Source organism: Mercenaria mercenaria, chromosome 5 (assembly GCF_021730395.1).
Source record: "Mercenaria mercenaria strain notata chromosome 5, MADL_Memer_1, whole genome shotgun sequence".
Lineage (NCBI taxonomy): Eukaryota > Metazoa > Mollusca > Bivalvia > Venerida > Veneridae > Mercenaria > Mercenaria mercenaria.
The window spans coordinates 97404118-97424699 of record NC_069365.1 but is presented as its reverse complement, the minus strand read 5'-3'; the positions used below and the strand labels follow the sequence as shown (position 1 = coordinate 97424699).

General features: G+C 35.4%; 1 protein-coding gene across 2 annotated transcripts in view; it reads right to left on the bottom strand.

Annotated features, from left to right (window-relative positions):
• Nucleotides 1-10977: 10977 nt before the first annotated feature.
• The window catches only part of LOC123558013 (39S ribosomal protein L22, mitochondrial-like), a 34470-nt gene continuing 24865 nt past the window's right edge, over nucleotides 10978-20582 (bottom strand). For both annotated transcript variants that reach the window (XM_053544404.1, XM_045349881.2), the window contains 3 exons: nucleotides 20273-20350; nucleotides 16709-16778; nucleotides 10978-11239 (listed from right to left, as the gene is read on the bottom strand). In XM_053544404.1, coding sequence (XP_053400379.1) covers nucleotides 11019-11239; nucleotides 16709-16778; nucleotides 20273-20350 — 369 coding nt within the window. In that variant the 3' untranslated portion in view covers nucleotides 10978-11018. The remainder of the gene's footprint in view (nucleotides 11240-16708; nucleotides 16779-20272; nucleotides 20351-20582) is intronic.

Here is a 20582-nt window from a genome sequence, read left to right as displayed (position 1 = left end):
GGATTAACGTCAAAAAGTTTACCGAGCGTACGGAAAGCCGGAAACAATATGACGATGACGTCGTTAAAATGACGTCATCTTTGCGATGCTTCCTGATAAAATTTCCCGCAAATTTCGACATTTTATTGAAATAAACACAACAAAAGTAGACCTGTACGAAAAATGGACCTGTTTTACAGCTGTAAAACGTCTGTAAAAGACCTGTATTTTGAAATTACAACTGTAAAAGACCTGTAAGTGGAAAACTGATCAGAAATACAGTTAACATTTTCAGGTGTAAAATAAGAAGGTCTCAATTTACAGCTGTAAAAATTTTACTGTTGAAAGTTTCAGCTGTAAAATGGTCATGTCTCAAAATTACAGCTGTAACATTTTTGGAGAGAAACCTGAGTATTGTCAGCCATCTTTAATGCATTTTGGCGGGATATAACTGAAATTCACACAGACATCACATCTTGTAAAATTTTGGAATTTAAAGCGGTATAGAGTAAGTACAGATGTTTAATTATCTATTATAATTGTAAAAGGAGATGTATTTATAAGTACATACATTAACTATTTACTCTATACTGGAAGCCGATAAGTTTAAAAAAAAATAATTACAAGATTGTCATATGTTTTCATGACCGACAAAGAAAGTTTTATAAACAAGATCTGCATATGTTCTACTTTGTATCCTACTCTTGAATTTTGTTGTTGCTATACTGTAATCATACCACATATACTTTACGTACCAGATCATTTATTTTGCCATTTTCATAGTAATTGCTACCTTATCTAGAGAACTGCAATTCATCCTAAAACGTTTTGCACCTCTACTTTCGTCCCTTAAAATAAGCCCTCTTTTTCAATACCTATATTTCTACAGCTGTAACTTTTGGGCATTTTTACAGCTGTAACTTTTTTCATTTTTACAGCTGTAACTTTTTACAGGTGTAGCTCATTTGCATATTTCGAACTGTTTTACAGTCGTTTGACAGCTGTAAATTGAAATCTACAGCTGTAAAATCAATATTGTTATATAAAATCTACAGGTGTAAATTTGGAATAAGCATGACTGTTATTTTGAACAAAAATACAGGTCTTTTACAGCTGTAAAATTTCGTACAGGAAGTTTTAGACATAAAATAAACAGAAAAATTGTTGGTAGCAATGTAATATCACGGTAATTTCACTCGTGAACACCAAAAGTTGTTATTTTCACTCGTGGCTGCGCCACTCGTGAAAATATCACTTTTGGTGCCCACTCGGTGAAATTATAACGTGATATTAGACCGAAACCAACAATTATCCTCTATATAACTCTTATAACTCATGCCCATATTTTATTAAGTGATAAAATAGTGACATATTTATTATTTCTTCTTTCATATAAAGGAGTTAGTAAGTCAAAAGGAGTCTGTAAGAGTTAGTAAGTCGAATGAAGGAGTAATTAAGTGTCAGTAAGTCGAAGCTGTAACTGACAGTAAGTCAACGAAGGAGTCAGTAAGTCGAACGAAGGAGTTAGTAAGTGTCAGTAAGTCGAACGAAGGAGTTAGTAAGAGTTAATGATTCGAACGAAGGTGTCAGCAAGTGGAGGAAAGAAGTTAGAGTTTGTAAGTCGAACGAAGGGGCAAGTGTTAGTTAGAGTCAGTAAGTCGAACAAAGGGGAAAGTGTTACTTTGAGTCAGTAAGTCGAACGTAGGGGAAATTGTTAGTTAGAGTCAGTAAGTCGAACGAAGGTGAAAGTGTTAGAGTCAGTATGTCGAGCGAAGGAGTCAGTAAGTCGAGGACAGGAGGTAGTTAGAGTTAGTAAGTCGAACGAAGGGGTCAGTAAGTCGAACGAAAGAGTTAGTTAGAGTCAGTAAGTCGAACGAACGAGTTTGTTAGAGTCAGTAAGTCGAACGAAGGAGTTAGTAAGAGTAGAACGAAGGAGTAAGTATGAGTCAATAAGTCGAACGAAGGACGTCGTACGTAGAAGTTAAAGTAAATTGAACGTAGGTAGTAAACATTTATTGAACACGAGTACAGGTAAACCCATATATGACAACCCACCGTCTGAAATATCATGTGGTGTAATCATGTAAAAAAAAATTGTCGCATTAACGATTAAGACTGTTTTATCAATCTTTTCATTCGAATGCAGATAAAACATTTTCGCACTGCGGATTAAATGCTTTGAAGGTTATTGACATTAATCGTTCTAACATGTTCTTTTTATTGAGACAATCTTATACGTGTTAAATCTTTTGTGACGAAGTTTATTGAAATCAATGTAATAAAAAATGTATTGTCAGATTATACCCTGGCTTAGGCTACATGGTAGCTGGATATATCGTGTATGTAGTCTGGAGTCCTATAGTGAATTAACCCGTATTAACCTTGCTGGTTATCAGTGTTTCGTCTCCTATACTAGAAGATTATCAACCCCTTACATTTCAAATCGAAATTGGAAAATCTTCAAATTAGAATAAAAGCACGTGATAAGCATTATTACAGCTGTTTAAATTCGGGATTTAAATATGGTTAACTATAAATCAAAACAGAAAATTTGAACAGGTTTATTGTTGGAGTAAAATTCAGTGGACAATAAAATGCATTTTACCAACGGAATGTATAATCACTAGTGTAAATACCGGTGCATTTATTGATTGCAGCGCCAAGAACAAACAGCTGAATTACAACCCATTGAAAAAAACAAGTGGAAGTAATTTATTATTCCGTTTTAGAGACAATTCAAACAAACTACTGGCACTTATTGAACACAACAATTAGATAAAACCGTCGTTTTATGTACAAAACATTTTTGTCGCTTATAAATATTTAAGCAATTGTACGTCGGAACAGGGTGTAAGCAAATAACATCTTAAGAGCATACAAGAACATTCATTTCGGGCGGATAGAAGTACAGTGAGCGGAGTAAAACTGAAAGAATATTCAAACTATTGTTAAAAAATCTTTCTGGTATCTAACACGTTCTTCTGCTTGGATTTTTGCTAATTCGATCGTTAGCGTTTATTTCATTGTGATACAGAATTTAAATAATAAAAAAGGACGTCTACGAGCAGTTAGCGATATATATATTTTTAACTCAAACAACTGTACAGAATGCCTTCCCTTTCGTCACCATGGTTTCACCAGACCGGAAGTGCACACGACATACACGCGCATTCTGGCGTAAAATCTCCGAGTCAGAGTTCTATGAGCGAAACGGAAATAGAGGAACTCAACAAGCGTCTGTTGAGACCTACTACGTCATCAAACGCCAAGAAATCCCAGTCTTGGAAGCTGGACAATACGTTCCTAGATCTTGGCAGACACTCGTGGGCAAAAATGGAATTGTTTGAAGACTGCAAGAAATGTATGTGGACGCCAGATGGTAGTATAAAACATTCGTGCAAGACTCGACCAACTGAAAAGAAACTAGATGGAACAAGAAACCCGTATCTATGATAACGACCGCTTATAGTTTGAATGCGTTGTTGAAGTTATTGTAACTTTATTGTATATTGTTTTGTTATTGTTGAACATAAAAATGGGTGCTCAACATTAAATCTTAGTCAATACACAGTATTTTGTAGAAATATTTATATTTCAAATTTGTGTCATGATTATTTTTTATAGTTTTGTTTATCTTTGTTTTCTTGTGACATCATTCAGATAGGACTAGGTAACAAATAATTTGTCATTAAAAGAGCGTAGGTTAAACCTGTATCTCGTTTCCTTCGTTTTTTTTTTTCGTCATGAATATTGTTAAAGGTGTCTGTTTGTATATTTGTTAAGTCCCAGATATAAATCGTATTTTCAATAAACTTCCTTCACTTTCTATCACAGAAATATTTGCAAAATCAAATCAACATGTTTCATTTGATAAGCTAACAAGTGTAAACAACGTGTGCGCTTTAACATTTTTTTTTGTCCAGCCGTTATATGCTTCAGGAATCACATTTTGCTCATACTTAATTGTCGGATAAATCAAATATTCAGTGTCAAATAAAAGCCTTGAAGAAAAACAGACTTCATATTTTCTATCAGCGGGACAGACCCAACAATGAGCATTTAAGGCCCTGACTTTAACCATCACTTCGTACAACGAATACTGACACTTAAGATTTAAACCATACGCTGATTTCCATCAATAACGATAGTTCGATGTGGTCTGTGAAGGAGAAAATATGGGGCATTTCAGGTTTGTACAAGATCGAAACATTTAGTAATTAGACAGTCTAATTAAGATTCAGCTGTTGGATTCAACGTCACACCTGCTAAATGTAAGTCATATTTTGGCTTTCCAGGAACCCTCTGGGCGTCACCCTGGACACGGTAGAACCACGGCATTCAGATAGTAAGCCTGATCAATTGCTTCCTCACACGAAAGAATTATACACTCTAAACGAGGTTTCGAACCCACAATGGCGAGGGGCAAGTTATTTGAAGTCAGTGAACTTAAGGTACCCGGTCCACAAATTAGCAAGTGCTATATAACAGTGCGACTATAACCAAATATTGATGCCTGGTAAGCTCATATATAACTTTAGTGTCATTTGAAAGTGTATTGTCTACTGAAAAAAGCAAATATACATACATGACAAAAATATGTTATAGATCTTTTATTTGTTTTACTTTATAGTTTTCAATGATACTTCAACAGGAACCCAGTTATTACAGTGTAAATTGTATCACTTTGCAGTGAAAAAAACACGACTGCAGTGATTTGTGCATATTATTATGGTCATCTTATTTACTAATTCTTGTTCAGTAGACACAACTCTTTCAAATGAAGAAAAACACACAAAAAGCATGGGGACACCAGGCATCTGTATCTGTATCTGTATCCAAGTCTTCACCTCCAGTATAGGAGAACCGTCTACTGTGTAGACGTCTTAGAATCCCTCCACCAAAATAGAATGTCATGTACACCTTACAACAGTCTGGACAGTATATACACTTTTTGAGGAACAGTTAAATTTTTTCTTTAATAATACACAGTTAATGAGATAGTTTATCTCTATTCTGGATACACAATTTACTTAGGACCACGAATGTCACTGTTTCCACTTTTACCATACTTATTTTTCATTGCAGTGAAGTTCTTATTTCTTTGTACATGTAAGTTGAAGAGGAGTCTTCTGCAGTGAAATTCTATACCACCCAATTTGTTTAAATTTTTCCTAGGAATACCCAGTTTGTCAGCCACATGTGTACAGTCTAGAAGAATTTCTATTCGCTGTGACGTGCTCAGTGAAGTCCAGTTATTCAAACCCAACGTTTGTAATTCAAACAACATGTCGGATAAGACTGGTTCCCGAATATTGTACAGGGTTGGACAGTCAAGAAGAAAATGTTCAACGGTTTCATTGTCTGTATAACACAACTGGCACACTGGATCTATTGCATTTTGATTAAAGGCTACTCTGTTGGTTTGTAGTATGTAGGTACCGGTAATCAATTTAAGTTTCACTGGTATTCTGGTGTAATCTCTAAATGAGTTGGTTTGTATACTTAATAAAGGGTGTGGCTTTCCAGGAATAAAATGGCTAGTGTTCAGAAACCTGATAGAATGATGGTACTTTGCTATACTCAAGATCTCTTCCTTCCACTGTTTGTTTACCGAGTCATTCACTGTTTTCTTCCAGATATATTTATCAGCGGGATTACAAAGTAAATTGTCAATACTACCCAGTTCATACTTCCAAAAAAGTTTCTTTATTTCAATAAACCAGCTGTTACTTTTTACAGATTTAACAGTAGTAGATGTCGAGATGTTATGTATTTGTGGATCGGATACCTTAACCTCTAGGCCACAGAGGTATCGGACATTAATGATAAACCTATATTTTACTTAGTACGGCCTAACCATTGGATTTCAATGTATGATATTTTACTTAAAGTTTTCCATTCATTGATTAGGAGATTATCGCGTACAATAAAGCTTTTGAATAGCATATATATCCCGTTACATTTTCTTTACGTTGGCTTAATTTGATATCTTAAAGAGCAGAAAATTAAATGTTATCAAATACACAAAAATAAGTTTAAAGCATTTAAATACCTCTTCATAACGATTAAATTCTAATGCATATGAATAATATGAAGGAAACTCGACACTGCAGTGGATCTGGTATGGATCTGGATTCGGTCAGGATTATTTCCACGATGCGCCAAGTAGTTGCCAAGCGGTTGATAGCAGTTCAGGGTTGTCACTTAGTTGAGAAAATGAAATTCGCCGACTTTTCCCCGACTAACCCATACTATTCACTGAACGATACAAATATATTTTCTCGACCCCCTCCTCCCCTACAGCCATCCAATCCACCCTTTTATATCTATTTTGTTTCAGATATAACAAACTTTCATTAGCAAATACCAAAAATATAGTGTAAACATTATAATGATGACAATAGTAACAATAATTGACTTCATTGTTCAATATACACAATTACACCAAATGTGTTTGGAAAAACTTATAATACTGCTTGAAGACCTAAAAATTTTAAACATTGACCCAGAAATTTATTTTCCCCGACTTTTCTAAAATTTCATTTTTCGCTGATCATTATCAAGATTTACCTGAAAATTCACTGACCTTGGTTAGTGGCAACGCTTCAGTTCATTGTAATAACTGAATTAATTCAGGGGTCCGTTCCATAAAGTTATCCTATAGAAGTTCTTATCGCTTTGATTATGTATTTTCGGTCCAATGGCAAGTTAACATTAACACAAGTTTTAGGAATTTTTTGTTAAGTTTAACGTCTTACTGACAAAATTGTAAGGAATATGGCGACTTTTTTAGTGTTTGTATTTTCCAACAGACAGCCACTCGGACCTGTCGCACCTCTATAACATCGCTAAAAACGTTTGTATTTACACTTACTCTTAGCTGCCACCAGTAACCAATACGAGCGACACTCAATGCTTTACATGATAGACCTGTTTTTAAACTGCTTTTTTCTGTAAATCCTTCTTGTTTTTAACACTATCAACTGTATTCATTCGTGTATTACTTTTATTCTCCTGTCTATTCTACTTTTAAATTTCTTGTACAGGCGCGCAGCTGCACGTAATACTCGTAAAGAGGAGTGATGCAGTAAAAATAGGTAGATAGAAACGTTGGTAAACTTAGAGTACAAGATACAGAAAACACTCAAATTCCAGGAAGCTCGAATCCTCAACCCCGGATTGAATGGCCGACACCTTAACCAGTCCTTATGAAATTCAGTGTTCCTCAAGGATCTGTTCTAGGCCCAAAATTCTACACGATGTACACAAAGCCAGTCGGGTCCATCTGTAGAAACCACGGTCTAAACCACCACTTTTATGCAGATGACTCCCAACTCTATCTATCGTTTAAACCAGTTGACCAAGCATCAAAGGCAGCCACAATCACACGAGTTGAACAATGCCTGAAAGAAATCATCTCATGGATGAATTCAAACATGTTAAAATTGAATGCAGACAAAACTGAAGTAATTTTTTTTCGGGTCAAAAACACTCCAAACATGTTGAAAATCTAGAACTGAAAGTTGGCGAATCGAGCATAAGACCATCAAAAACTGTTCGAAACCTTGGTGCTACGCTTGATTCGAACATGCACATGGACCATCATGTTAATTCTGTGACTCGAACATGCTACGGTCAAATACGACACGTTGGTCATATTCGACCATATTTGACAACTGAAGCCACAAAAACCCTGATAAACTCGCTTGTGACCTCACGATTAGATTACTGCAATGCTCTTTTGTACGGCGTGCCAAAATCAACAACGAGCAAACTGCAAAATGTCCAAAACACAGCTGCACGTCTTATTACGAAAACAACCCGTTTTGAACATATAACACCAATCCTTAAAGATCTTCATTGGCTTCAAATACAAGATAGAATCAAATACAAAATTCTCATTCAAACATTCAAGGCCTTGCATGGACAGTCGCCGGTGTATATGAGAGACTTACTGGAGGTGTACGTGCCAACTAGAAATCTGAGGTCAGCAAATGCAGCAACAACCCTTGTGCCACAAAAAAGTCGACTGGTTACCTACGGGGATAGAAGTTTCAGGGTTGCCGCCGCAAAACTATGGAACTCTCTCCCTGACAATCTCAGAAAAGATTCATCACTTAATTCATTCAAAAGAGCTCTCAAAACACACCTTTTCAAAATTTTCTACAACACATAGATACCAACTGTGACTGTTTCTACTCATAATAAATATGTCATTGTTATTTTTGTAATACAGAACTACAGCAAGTCATTCGTCGCTGACGAAGGTCTCTTAACTGTACAATTCATCATGTAATTAACTAAATTGACAATCCATCTTTTATTTCATCATGTCACATTTTAAGGGTTATGACGTTCTATGTGTGTGTTTTTCGCAAGACTTGAGTTTCACTTGAAATGTGTGGTATTTCTTTCTAAAACAGTACATGATGGCACCATTTACCGGGAGGTTGAACCACTATATGCAGCCCGTCTGGGCGTACCAGATGTTTAAAGCACTGGTATTGGCAATAGGGGTAAAACGACCTCAGGGGTGGGGGGTGCGGTCATGGCTGTTTGTTACAATAAGGCTGTAAATATTATCATTGTTCATTTATGATATTGTTGTTATTTTTTATTATTATGTACAACGCCATTGAAAATATCATTTATAAAAAAGGCGTTTAATCAAATTGTTCAGTTTCAGTTTTGTGATTGCATATGTCACGTTTTGTTATTTTCGTACATATCTGCGATGTGTCACATGTTTAATTGTAAAGCGCCTTTGAACGTATATTACATATGAAAAGGGCGCTCAACAAACCTGGTATAATAATAATAATAATAATTAACCACTACATCACCGCTCTCCTCTTTGATAATGAAGTATTGCCATGCATTACAAAGCTCGCTACTGAAAGGTGTCTAGAATTATCTCAACTTCAGTATAATCTAATGACCAGACATCTGTAAATGTTGTATATACAACAAAATGTTCTTTTACTCTGCACTTTTATTTACTTTCATATTCTGTACTCTGGCATATTCTGTTACTCTCCGGCGCATTCTCTTTATCCTTGGCACTTTCGGTTTTGCATATCTTTTCGCATTTTAATGGGAAAATAAAACTGTATAACAGTTAAGCCATATAGGAGAGATCGTGTGTGTATACAAATCTATTGTATTTTCTATTTTTAGAACTGATAAGACATTTTTAAAAGAATTTTTAAAATCCATAAACATGCGAAAAAGTTATCAAAAATTAAAAATTCCGATCCCATACACAAACGATGTAAAAACATTTGTTTTGCCCACCACCAGATAAACAGGTGTGTGACGTCACGGCGATCCCTCCTATAGAGCTTCTGACAAAGCTTAAACATCCACCAGGTGTTTCATGAGAAAAAAGTAGACAATTATATTGATATTGTGTTTGAAGCTTTTTATAAATACACAATTTATGGAAGATAAGGAGCTGTCAGAATAACAAGAACTGTCACAGGAGACAGCGCGCTCGACAATTTCGATGCTGGATAGTGAAACTGAGCACATCTGAGGAAACTAGAGCTGTCACTGGAGTGTTTAATGACTCCAATTGTGGATGAAGATATTGCACAATAGCCCGAGTCTATGTCAAAAAGTATCAACTTAAAGTAATAAGAGAGGTAAAGATAAAATGTATCAAAACACTATATAAGTATATCCTAAGCAAAAAGGGGCATAATTCATTAAATACTGGTGCCAGAGTTATGCACCTTGTGTCATATGATGTGGGTGATGATGTTGAACAACTATTTTAAGTTTGAATCAAATCCATTCAGTAATAACAGAGACAGTGTGAAAGTGCATCAAAACTTTAACCTAAAATTCTAAGTAAAAAGGGGGAATAATTAAACGAAAATTGGTGCCAGAGTTATGCACCTTGCATCATACGGTGTGGGTGATGATGTTGAACAACTATTTTAAGTTTGAATCAAATCCATTCTATAATAACAGAGACAGAGTGAAAGTGCATCAAAACTTTAACCTAAAATTCTAAGTAAAAAGGGGAATAATTCATGAAAAATTGTGCCAGAGTTATGCATCTTGTGTCATATGATGAGGGTGATGATGCTGAACAACTAGTTTTGAATCAATTCCATTCAGTAATAACAGAGGTAGAGTGGAAGTGCACCTAAAATTCTAAGTAAAAAGGGGAATAATTCATGAAAAAATGGTGCCAGAGTTATGCACTTTGTGTCATATGATGTGGGTGATGATGTTGAACAACTATTTTAAGTTTGAATCAAATCCATTCAGTAATTACAGAGATAGAGTGAAAGTGCATCAAAACTTTAACCTGAAAATCTAAGTGAAAAGGGGGGATAATTCATGAAATATTGGTGCAAGAGTTATGGCCCTTATGTCAGATGATTTGGATGATGATGAGGAATAAGTATTTCAAGTTTGAATCAAATCCATCAAGTAATTACAGAGATAAGTTGAAAAAAGAGAAAGTGTAAAAAAACTTTAACCAAAGTGGGGAGCGGAAAGACGCCGATGCTAGGGCGAGTAGGATAGCTCTCCTTATACTTCGTATAGTCGAGCTAAAAACTAAGCACATTTATAGTACATTATAAATCAAAATTCAACAATGAACATTTATTGTAAAACTTCATATAGTCGAGCTAAAAACTAAGCATATTTATAGTACATTATCAATCAAAATTCAACAATGAACATTTATTGTAAACCATGAATGGTATTCCAACGTAGCACTATTACACTGCCACTTTAAATCTGGGCAAATTTATTGTGTGTAACAAATCAAAACTTACTGTAAACCACCTACCAAAGTCCATACAAGCACTTTTACTGAACATTGCTGATTAAAATCGAATTGAGCACTTTAATGGTACACTATTAAACAAAAACTAAGTGAGCATGCTTATCATAAAGTACCAAACTGATATGAGCAAAGCTGATGTGTATTTCTCACACTTAACTTGTAAATCTAACATCATGACAAGCTAAATCCAGTAAAGGTTAACACTTTATTAGTCAAATAAACACATTTATATTTATAGAGAGTAAAGTATTCTCCGCTTTCTCTGACCACGAATGTACTCTTCCAATTTTTCAGTTCCAGATGGTTCAGGCGCGTAGTAATGTTTGGGCGGTTGTCCTTCTCTCAGTCGAACACAATAGGTTGAAAATTTGAGAGTAATTTTGCTAGCCTTTCCTCTTGCATGACGTCTTATTCCATTATTATACCTAAAATGTTCTTGTACAAATGAGTCAGCTGAAAAATAAAAAAAGTATTTTGTATTTGTGACACAAAGACATTTAAGCCTTTAAAACACACTTTTAACTAACATAGTGTATACAACTTAAATACTACTGTCTCAATTTGAATACAAGAGGGCCATGATGGCCCTAAATTGCTTGCTTGAACAAATTTCTTTGCTAAAGCTTCAAAAACAAAAAGAACTAGGTGAGAAGATCATAGTAAAGATTCTTCAAGACAAGTACTGAAATCTGTTAAAAAATAGACAGGTGGTCCAAATCTCTTTGCTGTAGCTTCAAAAACAATAAAGTAGATCATTAGGTCAGGGTTTACAGTATTTAGATGAGTATTGAAATCTGTATCAAAAGTTCTACATGTGGTTCAAATTTCCATGCTGTATCTTCAAAAACAAGAAAGTAGGTCAGAAGGTCACCATTAAGACTATTCACCATTAAGACTATTCAAGATGAGTATGGAAATATGTATAAAAACAAGAGCACCGCCTTGCGGGTGCTGACGCTCATCTGATTTTTTTTTTTGTGTAATAGAAATATTGTCCTACCCATGATTTTCTAAGTCTAAAAAGGGGCATCATTCTTACAAAAAGCAGGATAGAGTTATGTTTCTTGATGTTCAGTGTCCACTTATGATGGTGAAAAACTGTTGCAAGTTTTAAAGTAATAGCTTTGATAGTTTATGAGAAAAGTTGACTTAAACATAATACTCAACCAAGAAAATGATTTTCTAAGTCCAAAAGGGGCAATAATTATTGCAAAAAGCAGGATGGAGTTATGTTGCTTGTTGTACAGGGTCAGGTTATGATGGTTAACAAGTGTTGCAAGTTTCAAAGCAATAGCTTTGATAGTTTAAGAGAAAAAGTTGACCTAAACATAAAACTTAACCAAGAAATCTGATATTTTCTAAGTCCAAAAGGGGCCATCAATCTTGCAAAAAGCAGGATGGAGTTATGTTTCTTGCTGTACAGGGTCAACTTATGATGGTGAACAAGTGTTGCAAGTTTTAAAGCAATAGCTTTGACAGTTTAGGAGAAAAGCTGACCTAAACATAAAACTTAACCAAGAAAACTGATTTTCTAAGTCCAAAAGGGGCAATAATTCTAGCAAAAAGCAAGTTGGAGTAACGTTTCTTGATGTACAGGGTCTGCTTATGATGGTGAACAAGTATTCCAAGTTTCAAAGCAATAGCTTTGATAGTTCAGGAGAAAAGTTGACCTAAACATAAAACTTAACCAAGAAATCTGATATTTTCTAAGTACAAAAGGGGCCATAAATCTTGCAAAAATCAAGATGGAGTTAAGTTTCTTGCTATACAGAGTCAGCTTATGATGGTGAACAAGTATTCCAAGTTTCAAAGCAATAGCTTTGATAGTTTAGGAGAAAAGCTGACCTAAACATAAAACTTAACCAGGCAACGCCGACGCAGACGCCGACGCCAACGCCGACACCGACGCCGACGCCGACAACCACTCAAGCGATGACAATAACTCATCATTTTTTTTTCAAAAAATCAGATGAGCTAATAATTTATACAGGTGGTCCAAATTTCTATACCATAACTTAAACAAGAGCTGTCAGTGGACAGCGGGCTCGACTATTCTAAGTGCTTGATAGTATAATATAAGCAATGAGTAAAACTTTAACATTACAATAAGCATATTCTAAGCCAAAAAGTGGCCATAATTCAGTCAAAATACTTGATAGAGTTGCCTCCTCCTTTTTACAGACTGGGGTCATGATGGTATACAAGTATGCAAAATATGAAAGCAATATCTCAATGGACTTTGCAAATATTTGGCGTGGTACACAAACTTTAACATTTATTCTAAGTTGAAAAGGGGCCATAATTCAGTCAAAATGCTTGATAGAGTTGCCTCCTCCTTTTTACAGACTGGGGTCATGATGGTAAACAAGTATGCAAAATATGAAAGCAATATCTCAATTGACTTTGAAAACATTTGGGGTGGTACGCAAACTTTAACATTTATTCTAAATCAAAAAGGGGCCATAATTCAGTCAAAATGCTTGATAGAGATGCCTCCTCCTTTTTACAGACTGGGGTCATGATGGTAAACAAGTATGCAAAATATGAAAGCAATATCTCAAAGGACTTTGAAAATATTTGGGGAGGTACGCAAACTTTAACATTTATTCTAAGTCGAAAAGGGGCCATAATTCAGTCAAAATGCTTGATAGAATTGCCTCCTCCTTTTTACTGACTGGGGTCATGATGGTAAACAAGTATGCAAAATATGAAAGCAATATCTCAATTGACTTTAAAATATTTGGGGTGGTACGCAAACTTTAACATTTAGTCTAAGTCGAAAAGGGGCCATAATTCAGTCAAAATGCTTGATAGAGTTGACTCCTCCTTTTTACAGACTGGGGTCATGATGGTAAACAAGTATGCAAAATATGAAAGCAATATCTCAATGGACTTTGAGAATATTTGGGGTGGTACTCAAACTTAAACATAGGTGTGACGCTAACGCTAACGCTCACGCCGACGCTGGGGCGAGTAGGATAGCTCCCCTATTCTTCGAATAGTCGAGCTAAAAACGAAAAAGTAGGTCAGTAGGTCATGATTAGGACTATTCAAGATGAGTATTGAAATCTGCATCGAACATTATACATGTGGTCCAAATCTTTTTGCTTAGTTTCAAAAACAAGAAAGTAGGTCAGTAGGTCAGGGCAAATTTCTATGCTGTTAAGATTGGTGTGCAAAACTGTATATGTCATCCAAATTTCAAGGCTGTATCTAAAAATAACAAAAAAGAAGGTCAAGGTCACAGTCAAAAGACTCCTAATTACTTGGGGTCATCCGGTAATTATAATTAAACAGTATAGGAAATATGATCTGATAATTTTTTAAGTATTTTTTCCTATAAAATTTATAAAAAAAGTGACCCCCAACGTGGGGCCTCTTTTCACCCCAGGGGCATTATTTGAACAATCGTGTTAGAGATCCACTAGGTAATGCTACATACCAAAAATCAAAGGCTTAAGCCTTGAACTTTCAGACAAGAAGATTTTTTAAACTTTTTTTCCTATATGCCTATGTAAAATTTGGGGCCCCTGGGGCAGGGCCTCTTTTAACCCCAGGGGCATCATTTGTAAAATTATGGTAGAGGACCACTAGGCAATGCAACATACCAAATATCAAAAGCCTAGGTCATGCAGTTTCAGGCAAGAAGATTTTTAAAGTTTTTTCCAATATAAGTCTATGTAAAACTTGGGACACCCTGGGTGGGGCCTCTTTTCACCTCAGGGGCATAATTTAAATATTCTTCGTAAAGGTCCACCAGGCAATACTACATACCAAATATCAAAAGCCTAGGCCTTGCAGTTTCAGACAAAAAGATTTTTTTTTTCCCTATATAAGTCTATGTAAACTTTGGTACTCCTGGGGTTGGGCCTCTTTTCACCAGAGGGGCATAATTTGAACAACTTAGTATAGGACCATAAGGAAATGCTACATACCAAATATCAAAGGCCTAGGTCTTGTGGTTTCAGACAAAAAGATTTTTCAAGTTTTTTTCCTATGTAAGTCTATATAAACCATATGACCCCCGGGGCATGGCCATATTTTACCCTCGTGGGATAATTTGAACTATCTTGGTAGAGGACCACTGTATGATTCTACATACCAAATATCAAAACCCTGGGCCCTGTGGTTTTGGATAAGAAGATTTTTAAAGTTTTTCCTTTCCATTGCCATGGCAACCAGAGTTCTGTGTGGAATTCAATTCTTTGAACAATTTTGAAAAGGGGGCCATCAAAGGACCATTCCTGTGAAGTTTCAACAAAACTGACCTGGTGGTTTAGGAGATGTTGTTTAAAGAAATGTGTGGACGGACGGATGCAGGACGAATGGACGCCAGACGGTGAGCAATCCAATAATGATTACATTGTTTTTTTTCTAAAACAAGAGGACCATGATGGTCCTGAATCGCTCACCTGTCCCCACATGACCCAGTTTTGAACTGAGAACGATGTCATATTTTCTATTACTTGACACAGTGACCTGTTTTTGAGCTCACGTGACCCAGTTTTGAATTTGACCTAGATATCATCAAGATAAAAATTCTGACCAATTTTCATGAAGATCCATTGAAAAATATGGCCTCTAGAGAGGTCACAAGGTTTTTCTATTATTTGACCTAATGACCTAGTTTTTGAAGGCACGTGACCCAGTTTTAAACTTGACCTAGATATCATCAAAGTGAACATTCTCACCAATTTTCATGAAGATCTCATGAAAAATATGGCCTCTAGAGAGGTCACAAAGTTTTTCTATTTTTAGACCGACTGACCTAGTTTTTGACTGCACGTGACCTAGTTTCGAACATGACCTAGATATCATCAAGGTGAACATTCTCACCAACTTTCATAATGATCCATTGAAAAATATGGCCTATAGAGAGGTCAAAAGGTTTTTCTATTTTTAGATCTACTGACCTAGTTTTTGATCGCAGTTGATCCAGTTTCGAACTTGACCTAGATATCCTCAAGATGAACATTCAGACCAACTTTCATACAGATCCCATGAAAAATATGGCCTCTAGAGAGGTCACACGGTTTTTCTATTTTTAGACCTACTGACCTAGTTTTGGACCGCACATGACTCAGTTTCGAACCTGAACTAGACATCATCAAGATGAACATTCTGACCAATTTTCATGAAGAACCATTGAGAAATATGGCCTCTAGAGAGGTCACAAGGTTTTTCTATTGTTAGACCTACTGACCTAGTTTTTGCTGCACGTGACCCAGTTTCAAACTTGACCTAGATATCATCAATGTGAACATTCTGACCAATTTTCATGAAGATCTATTGAGAAATATGGCCTCTAGAGAGGTCACAAGGGTTTTCTATTTTTAGACCTACTGACCTAGTTTTTGACCGCATGTGACCCAGTTATGAACTTGACCTAGAAATCATCAAGGTGAACATTCTGACCAATTTTCATAAAGATCCTCTAGAGTGGTCACAAGCAAAAGTTTACGTACTGACTACGGACGCTGCGAGATCACAAAAGCTCATAAAAACAAGAACTGTCAATAAGAGAACAAGCTCCACTTTTTCAGAGCTTCCTAGTCTAACAACAGTTAGTAAGACTTACATGTATATAACAATTATAACAAGGAGCTGTGTTTTGAAAACACAAAATCACACCCCTCCGATGTATGATTAAGAATGTTGTTTCTTGAGGTTTTAAGAGATGATCATAATTATATGGGTCAAGTTCCCCTATATGTAGGTCAGTTTGTAGGTCTTGCCACAAGGTGTGCAAAATGTGAATATGAACGAAAATGGGTCATTTATTTGGGCTATAGGACCAAAAATGTTGTTTATTAAGGTAAAGGTGACACAACTACTTTGTGAGTTGAACAGCTCTTGCTTTTCTTTAAGTAGTGGAGCTAAAAACTTATATCAATCTACTCTTTAAAACTGCTTAACACTTACCAATCCAAAGGTTCGATTGAAATTCTACATTAAAGTCATGAACAGCCATCTCCTGAGCTTCTAAAAGAACCTGAAATATATTTGTGAATGTTTTAATTTTGTAATGTCTTTGTACAAATATGCTGTGTACAAAATAATCTCTAAATATGCTGGAACTAGTGCTTGGCACATGTAAATCCTGTTGTCAACAAATAAACAGACACAGTTACCTAAAATATGCTGAAATTAGTGGCAGGTAAATCATATTCTCAACAAATATGTCATGTGCAAAGTTTAAAATATGCTGGAAATAGTGATACCGGTAGGTAGTTCATATTCTCAAAGATTATGGTATGTACAACAAATATGCCATGTACAAACAAAGTTATCTTAAAATATGCTGGAAATAGTGACAGGTTGTCCATATTCTCAAAGATTATGCCGTGCACAACAAATATGCCATGTACAAACAAAGTTATCTTAAAATATGCTGGAAATAGTGATAGACAGTTCAAATTCTCAATGTTTATGCCGTGCACAACAAATATGCCATGTACAAACAAAATTATCTTAAAATATGCTGGAAATAGTGATAGACAGTTCAAATTCTCAATGTTTATGCCGTGCACAACAAATGTTAATATTTATATATTAATTTCATAAAGATTACTTGAAAAGTACAGCCTCTATCGCATACACAAGGTTTTTTTATTTGACCTAGCTACCTACTTTTTGAACCCAGATGACCAATATTCGAATCTGACCAAGATTTCATCAAGGCAAACATTCTGACTAAATTTCATGAAGATCAATTGAAAACTACTGCTTCTATCGCATACACAAGGTTTTTCTTTGATTTGACCTAGTTACCTAGTTTTTGACCCCAGATGACCCATATCTGAACTCCATCTAGATTTTATCAAGGCAATCATTCTGACCAAATTTCATGAAGATCAATTGGAAAATACAGCTTCTATCACATACATGTTATTTCTTTGATATGACATAGTGACTTACTTTTTTACCCCATGATAACCCATATTCAAACTCTATCTAGATTTCATCAAGGCAAACATTCTGACCAAATTTCATGAAGATGAATTAAAAAATACAGCCTCTATCGCATACAAAATGTTTTTCTTTGATTTGACCTAGTAACTTACTTTTTGATCCCAGATGACCCATATTCAAACTCAGACTAGATTTTATCAAGGCAATCATTCTGACTTTATTTCATGAAGATCAATTGAAAAGTACAGACTCTATCGCCTACACAAGTTTTTTTATTTGACCTAGTGACCTACGTTTTGAAGCCAGATGACCCACATTCGAATCTGACCTAGATTACATCAAGGCAAACATTCTGACTAAATTTCATGAAGATCAATTGAAAAATACTGCTTCTATCGCATACACAAGGTTTTTCTTTGATTTGACCTAGTGACTTAGTTTTTGATCCTAGATGACCCATATTCGAACTCGACCTGGAATTCATCAAGGCAATCATTCTGACCAAATTTCATGAAGATCAATTGGAAAATACAGCCTCTATCGCATACACAAGCTAAACGTCAACAGACGACAGATGACGGGCCCTAGACATTGAGCGATCACAATAATTCACCTAAGCATTGCTCAGGTGAGTTAACAAGAGCTGTCGGATGACAGCGCGCTTGACTATTCGAAGAATTGATTGAAGAATGGGGTCAAAATATTTCCATAGATTTTCAGACTAAACAAAAAAATGGATTAAACAAAAAATGTTCCTGTACTTGTGGATTTCGATAAGTCTTGCACTAAATGGCAATGTGTGACCATGATAGCAAATATGTTAAGTTATATGTTAGGCAAAACATGGACTTATATGAAAAATTTAAATAATTTTCTAAGTCCAAAAAGGGCCATAATTCAGTCAAAATAGTTGACAGAGTTATGTACTCTTGCCTACAGATGGAAATCATGTTGATAAACTAGTGTTAAAAGTTTCAAAGCCACAGTTCAAACAGTTTTGACAAAACGCTGACTTGTAAGAAAAACTGAACAAATTTCAAAGTCCAAAAAGGGCCATAATTCAGTCAAAATAATTGTCAGAGTTATGTACTCTTGCCTACAGATGGAAATCATAATGATAAACAAGTGTTTAAAATTCAAAAGCCATATGTCAAATAGTCTTGACAAAACATGGACATTTACAAAACAGAACCAATTTCCAAGTTCAAAAAGGGCCATAATTCAGCCAAAAAAGATGACAGAGTTACGTACTCTTGCATATTGATAGAGACTATTATACTGAACAAGATATAAAAGTTTCAAAGCCATATGTCAAACACTTTACACAAAATATAAACTCGTACGAAAAACTTAACCAAGATTTCTAAGTCAAAAGGGGCCATAATTCAGTCAAAATGCTTGATGGAGTTATGTACTCTTGCCTACAACTGGACATTGTGATGGTAAACAAGTGTTGAAAGTTTCAAAGCTTTATCTCAAAAGACTTTGTCAAAATGTGGACTGGTACGAAAAACATAACCAAGATTTCTAAGTCAAAAAGGGGCCATAATTCAACCAAAATGCTTGATGGAGTTATGTACTCTTGCCTACAACTGAACATGGTGATGGTAAACAAGTGTTGAAAGTTTCAAAGCTTTATCTCAAAAGACTTTGTCAAAATATGAACTGGTACGAAAAACTTAACCAAGATTTCTAAGTCAAAAGGGGCCATAATTCAGTCAAAATGCTTGACAGAGTTATGTACTCTTGCCTATAACTGGACATGGTGATGGTAAACAAGTGTTGAAAGTTTCAAAGCTTTATCTCAAAAGACTTTGTCAAAATGTGGACTGGTACGAAAAACTTAACCAGGGTGTGACGCCGACGCCGACGTCGACGCCGTGGTGAGTAGGATAGCTCTACTTATTCTTCGAATACTCGAGCTAAAAATGAATGAATGCATGATAACACACAATTTCAGTCTTCTTTGTTTAACAGGAAAACAAATTTGGATGTACTGAAATTGAACGTATGACACTAATATCACTAGATGTAGTTTACTTTGCTAACATCATCTGATCTGACTACCTATAAACAAAGAATGCTGAAACTGTGACGTTATATGCAGCAAAATCACTGTTGGTACATCACAATCGTGAAACTTTCCCCTCTTGTGATGTTATTAAACTGATTTAACAGAAAACACTTAAAAATTGTTACACGAATAAAGCAGCTAAGCACTGTAGAGCACTGCATGTCAGATCATCACAGTGAACATAAGTGTGAAGTTTCCATTCATTCTTACTAGTGGTTACTGAGGTAATACATGTACAAGAATTAAACCAAAAGCAAAGGTGGCGCATACGGTAGCTTGTAAAAAGTAAAATAGAGTTATGATAACTGTGTATTACACATCAGATGATCAAAGCAAAATAATTATACATGTATGTGAGGTTTAAATCCATTACAGTTAGTTGTTACAGCGATATATCTTACCAAATTTATATAGCACACTTTTCATAACTATATTCAAATTTGCTTTACATACATATATAAAATTATGCAGTAAAACACAGTCACTCATATATGTATTACCTCTTTAACAATCTTTGGGGCAAGTCTCTTACTGAAATCACACTGTTTGATTGCCTCATCAATTGACAGACCTCTAACCTGGAAAGCAAAGGAACATGAACATTAAACTAGAGCACCGCCTACAATTGCCATCACTCATCTGCAAGTGCTGGACAACATGTTAGAAACAGAGTTATAGTTCAGATTTTATAAGTACAAAACGGGCCATAATTCTGATAAAATGAAGGTCAGAGTTATGATTTTTAGTCTACTTATTCATCTATGAGGATAAACAAGGGTGCAAAGTCTCAACTGCAGCTCTTATAGCTTT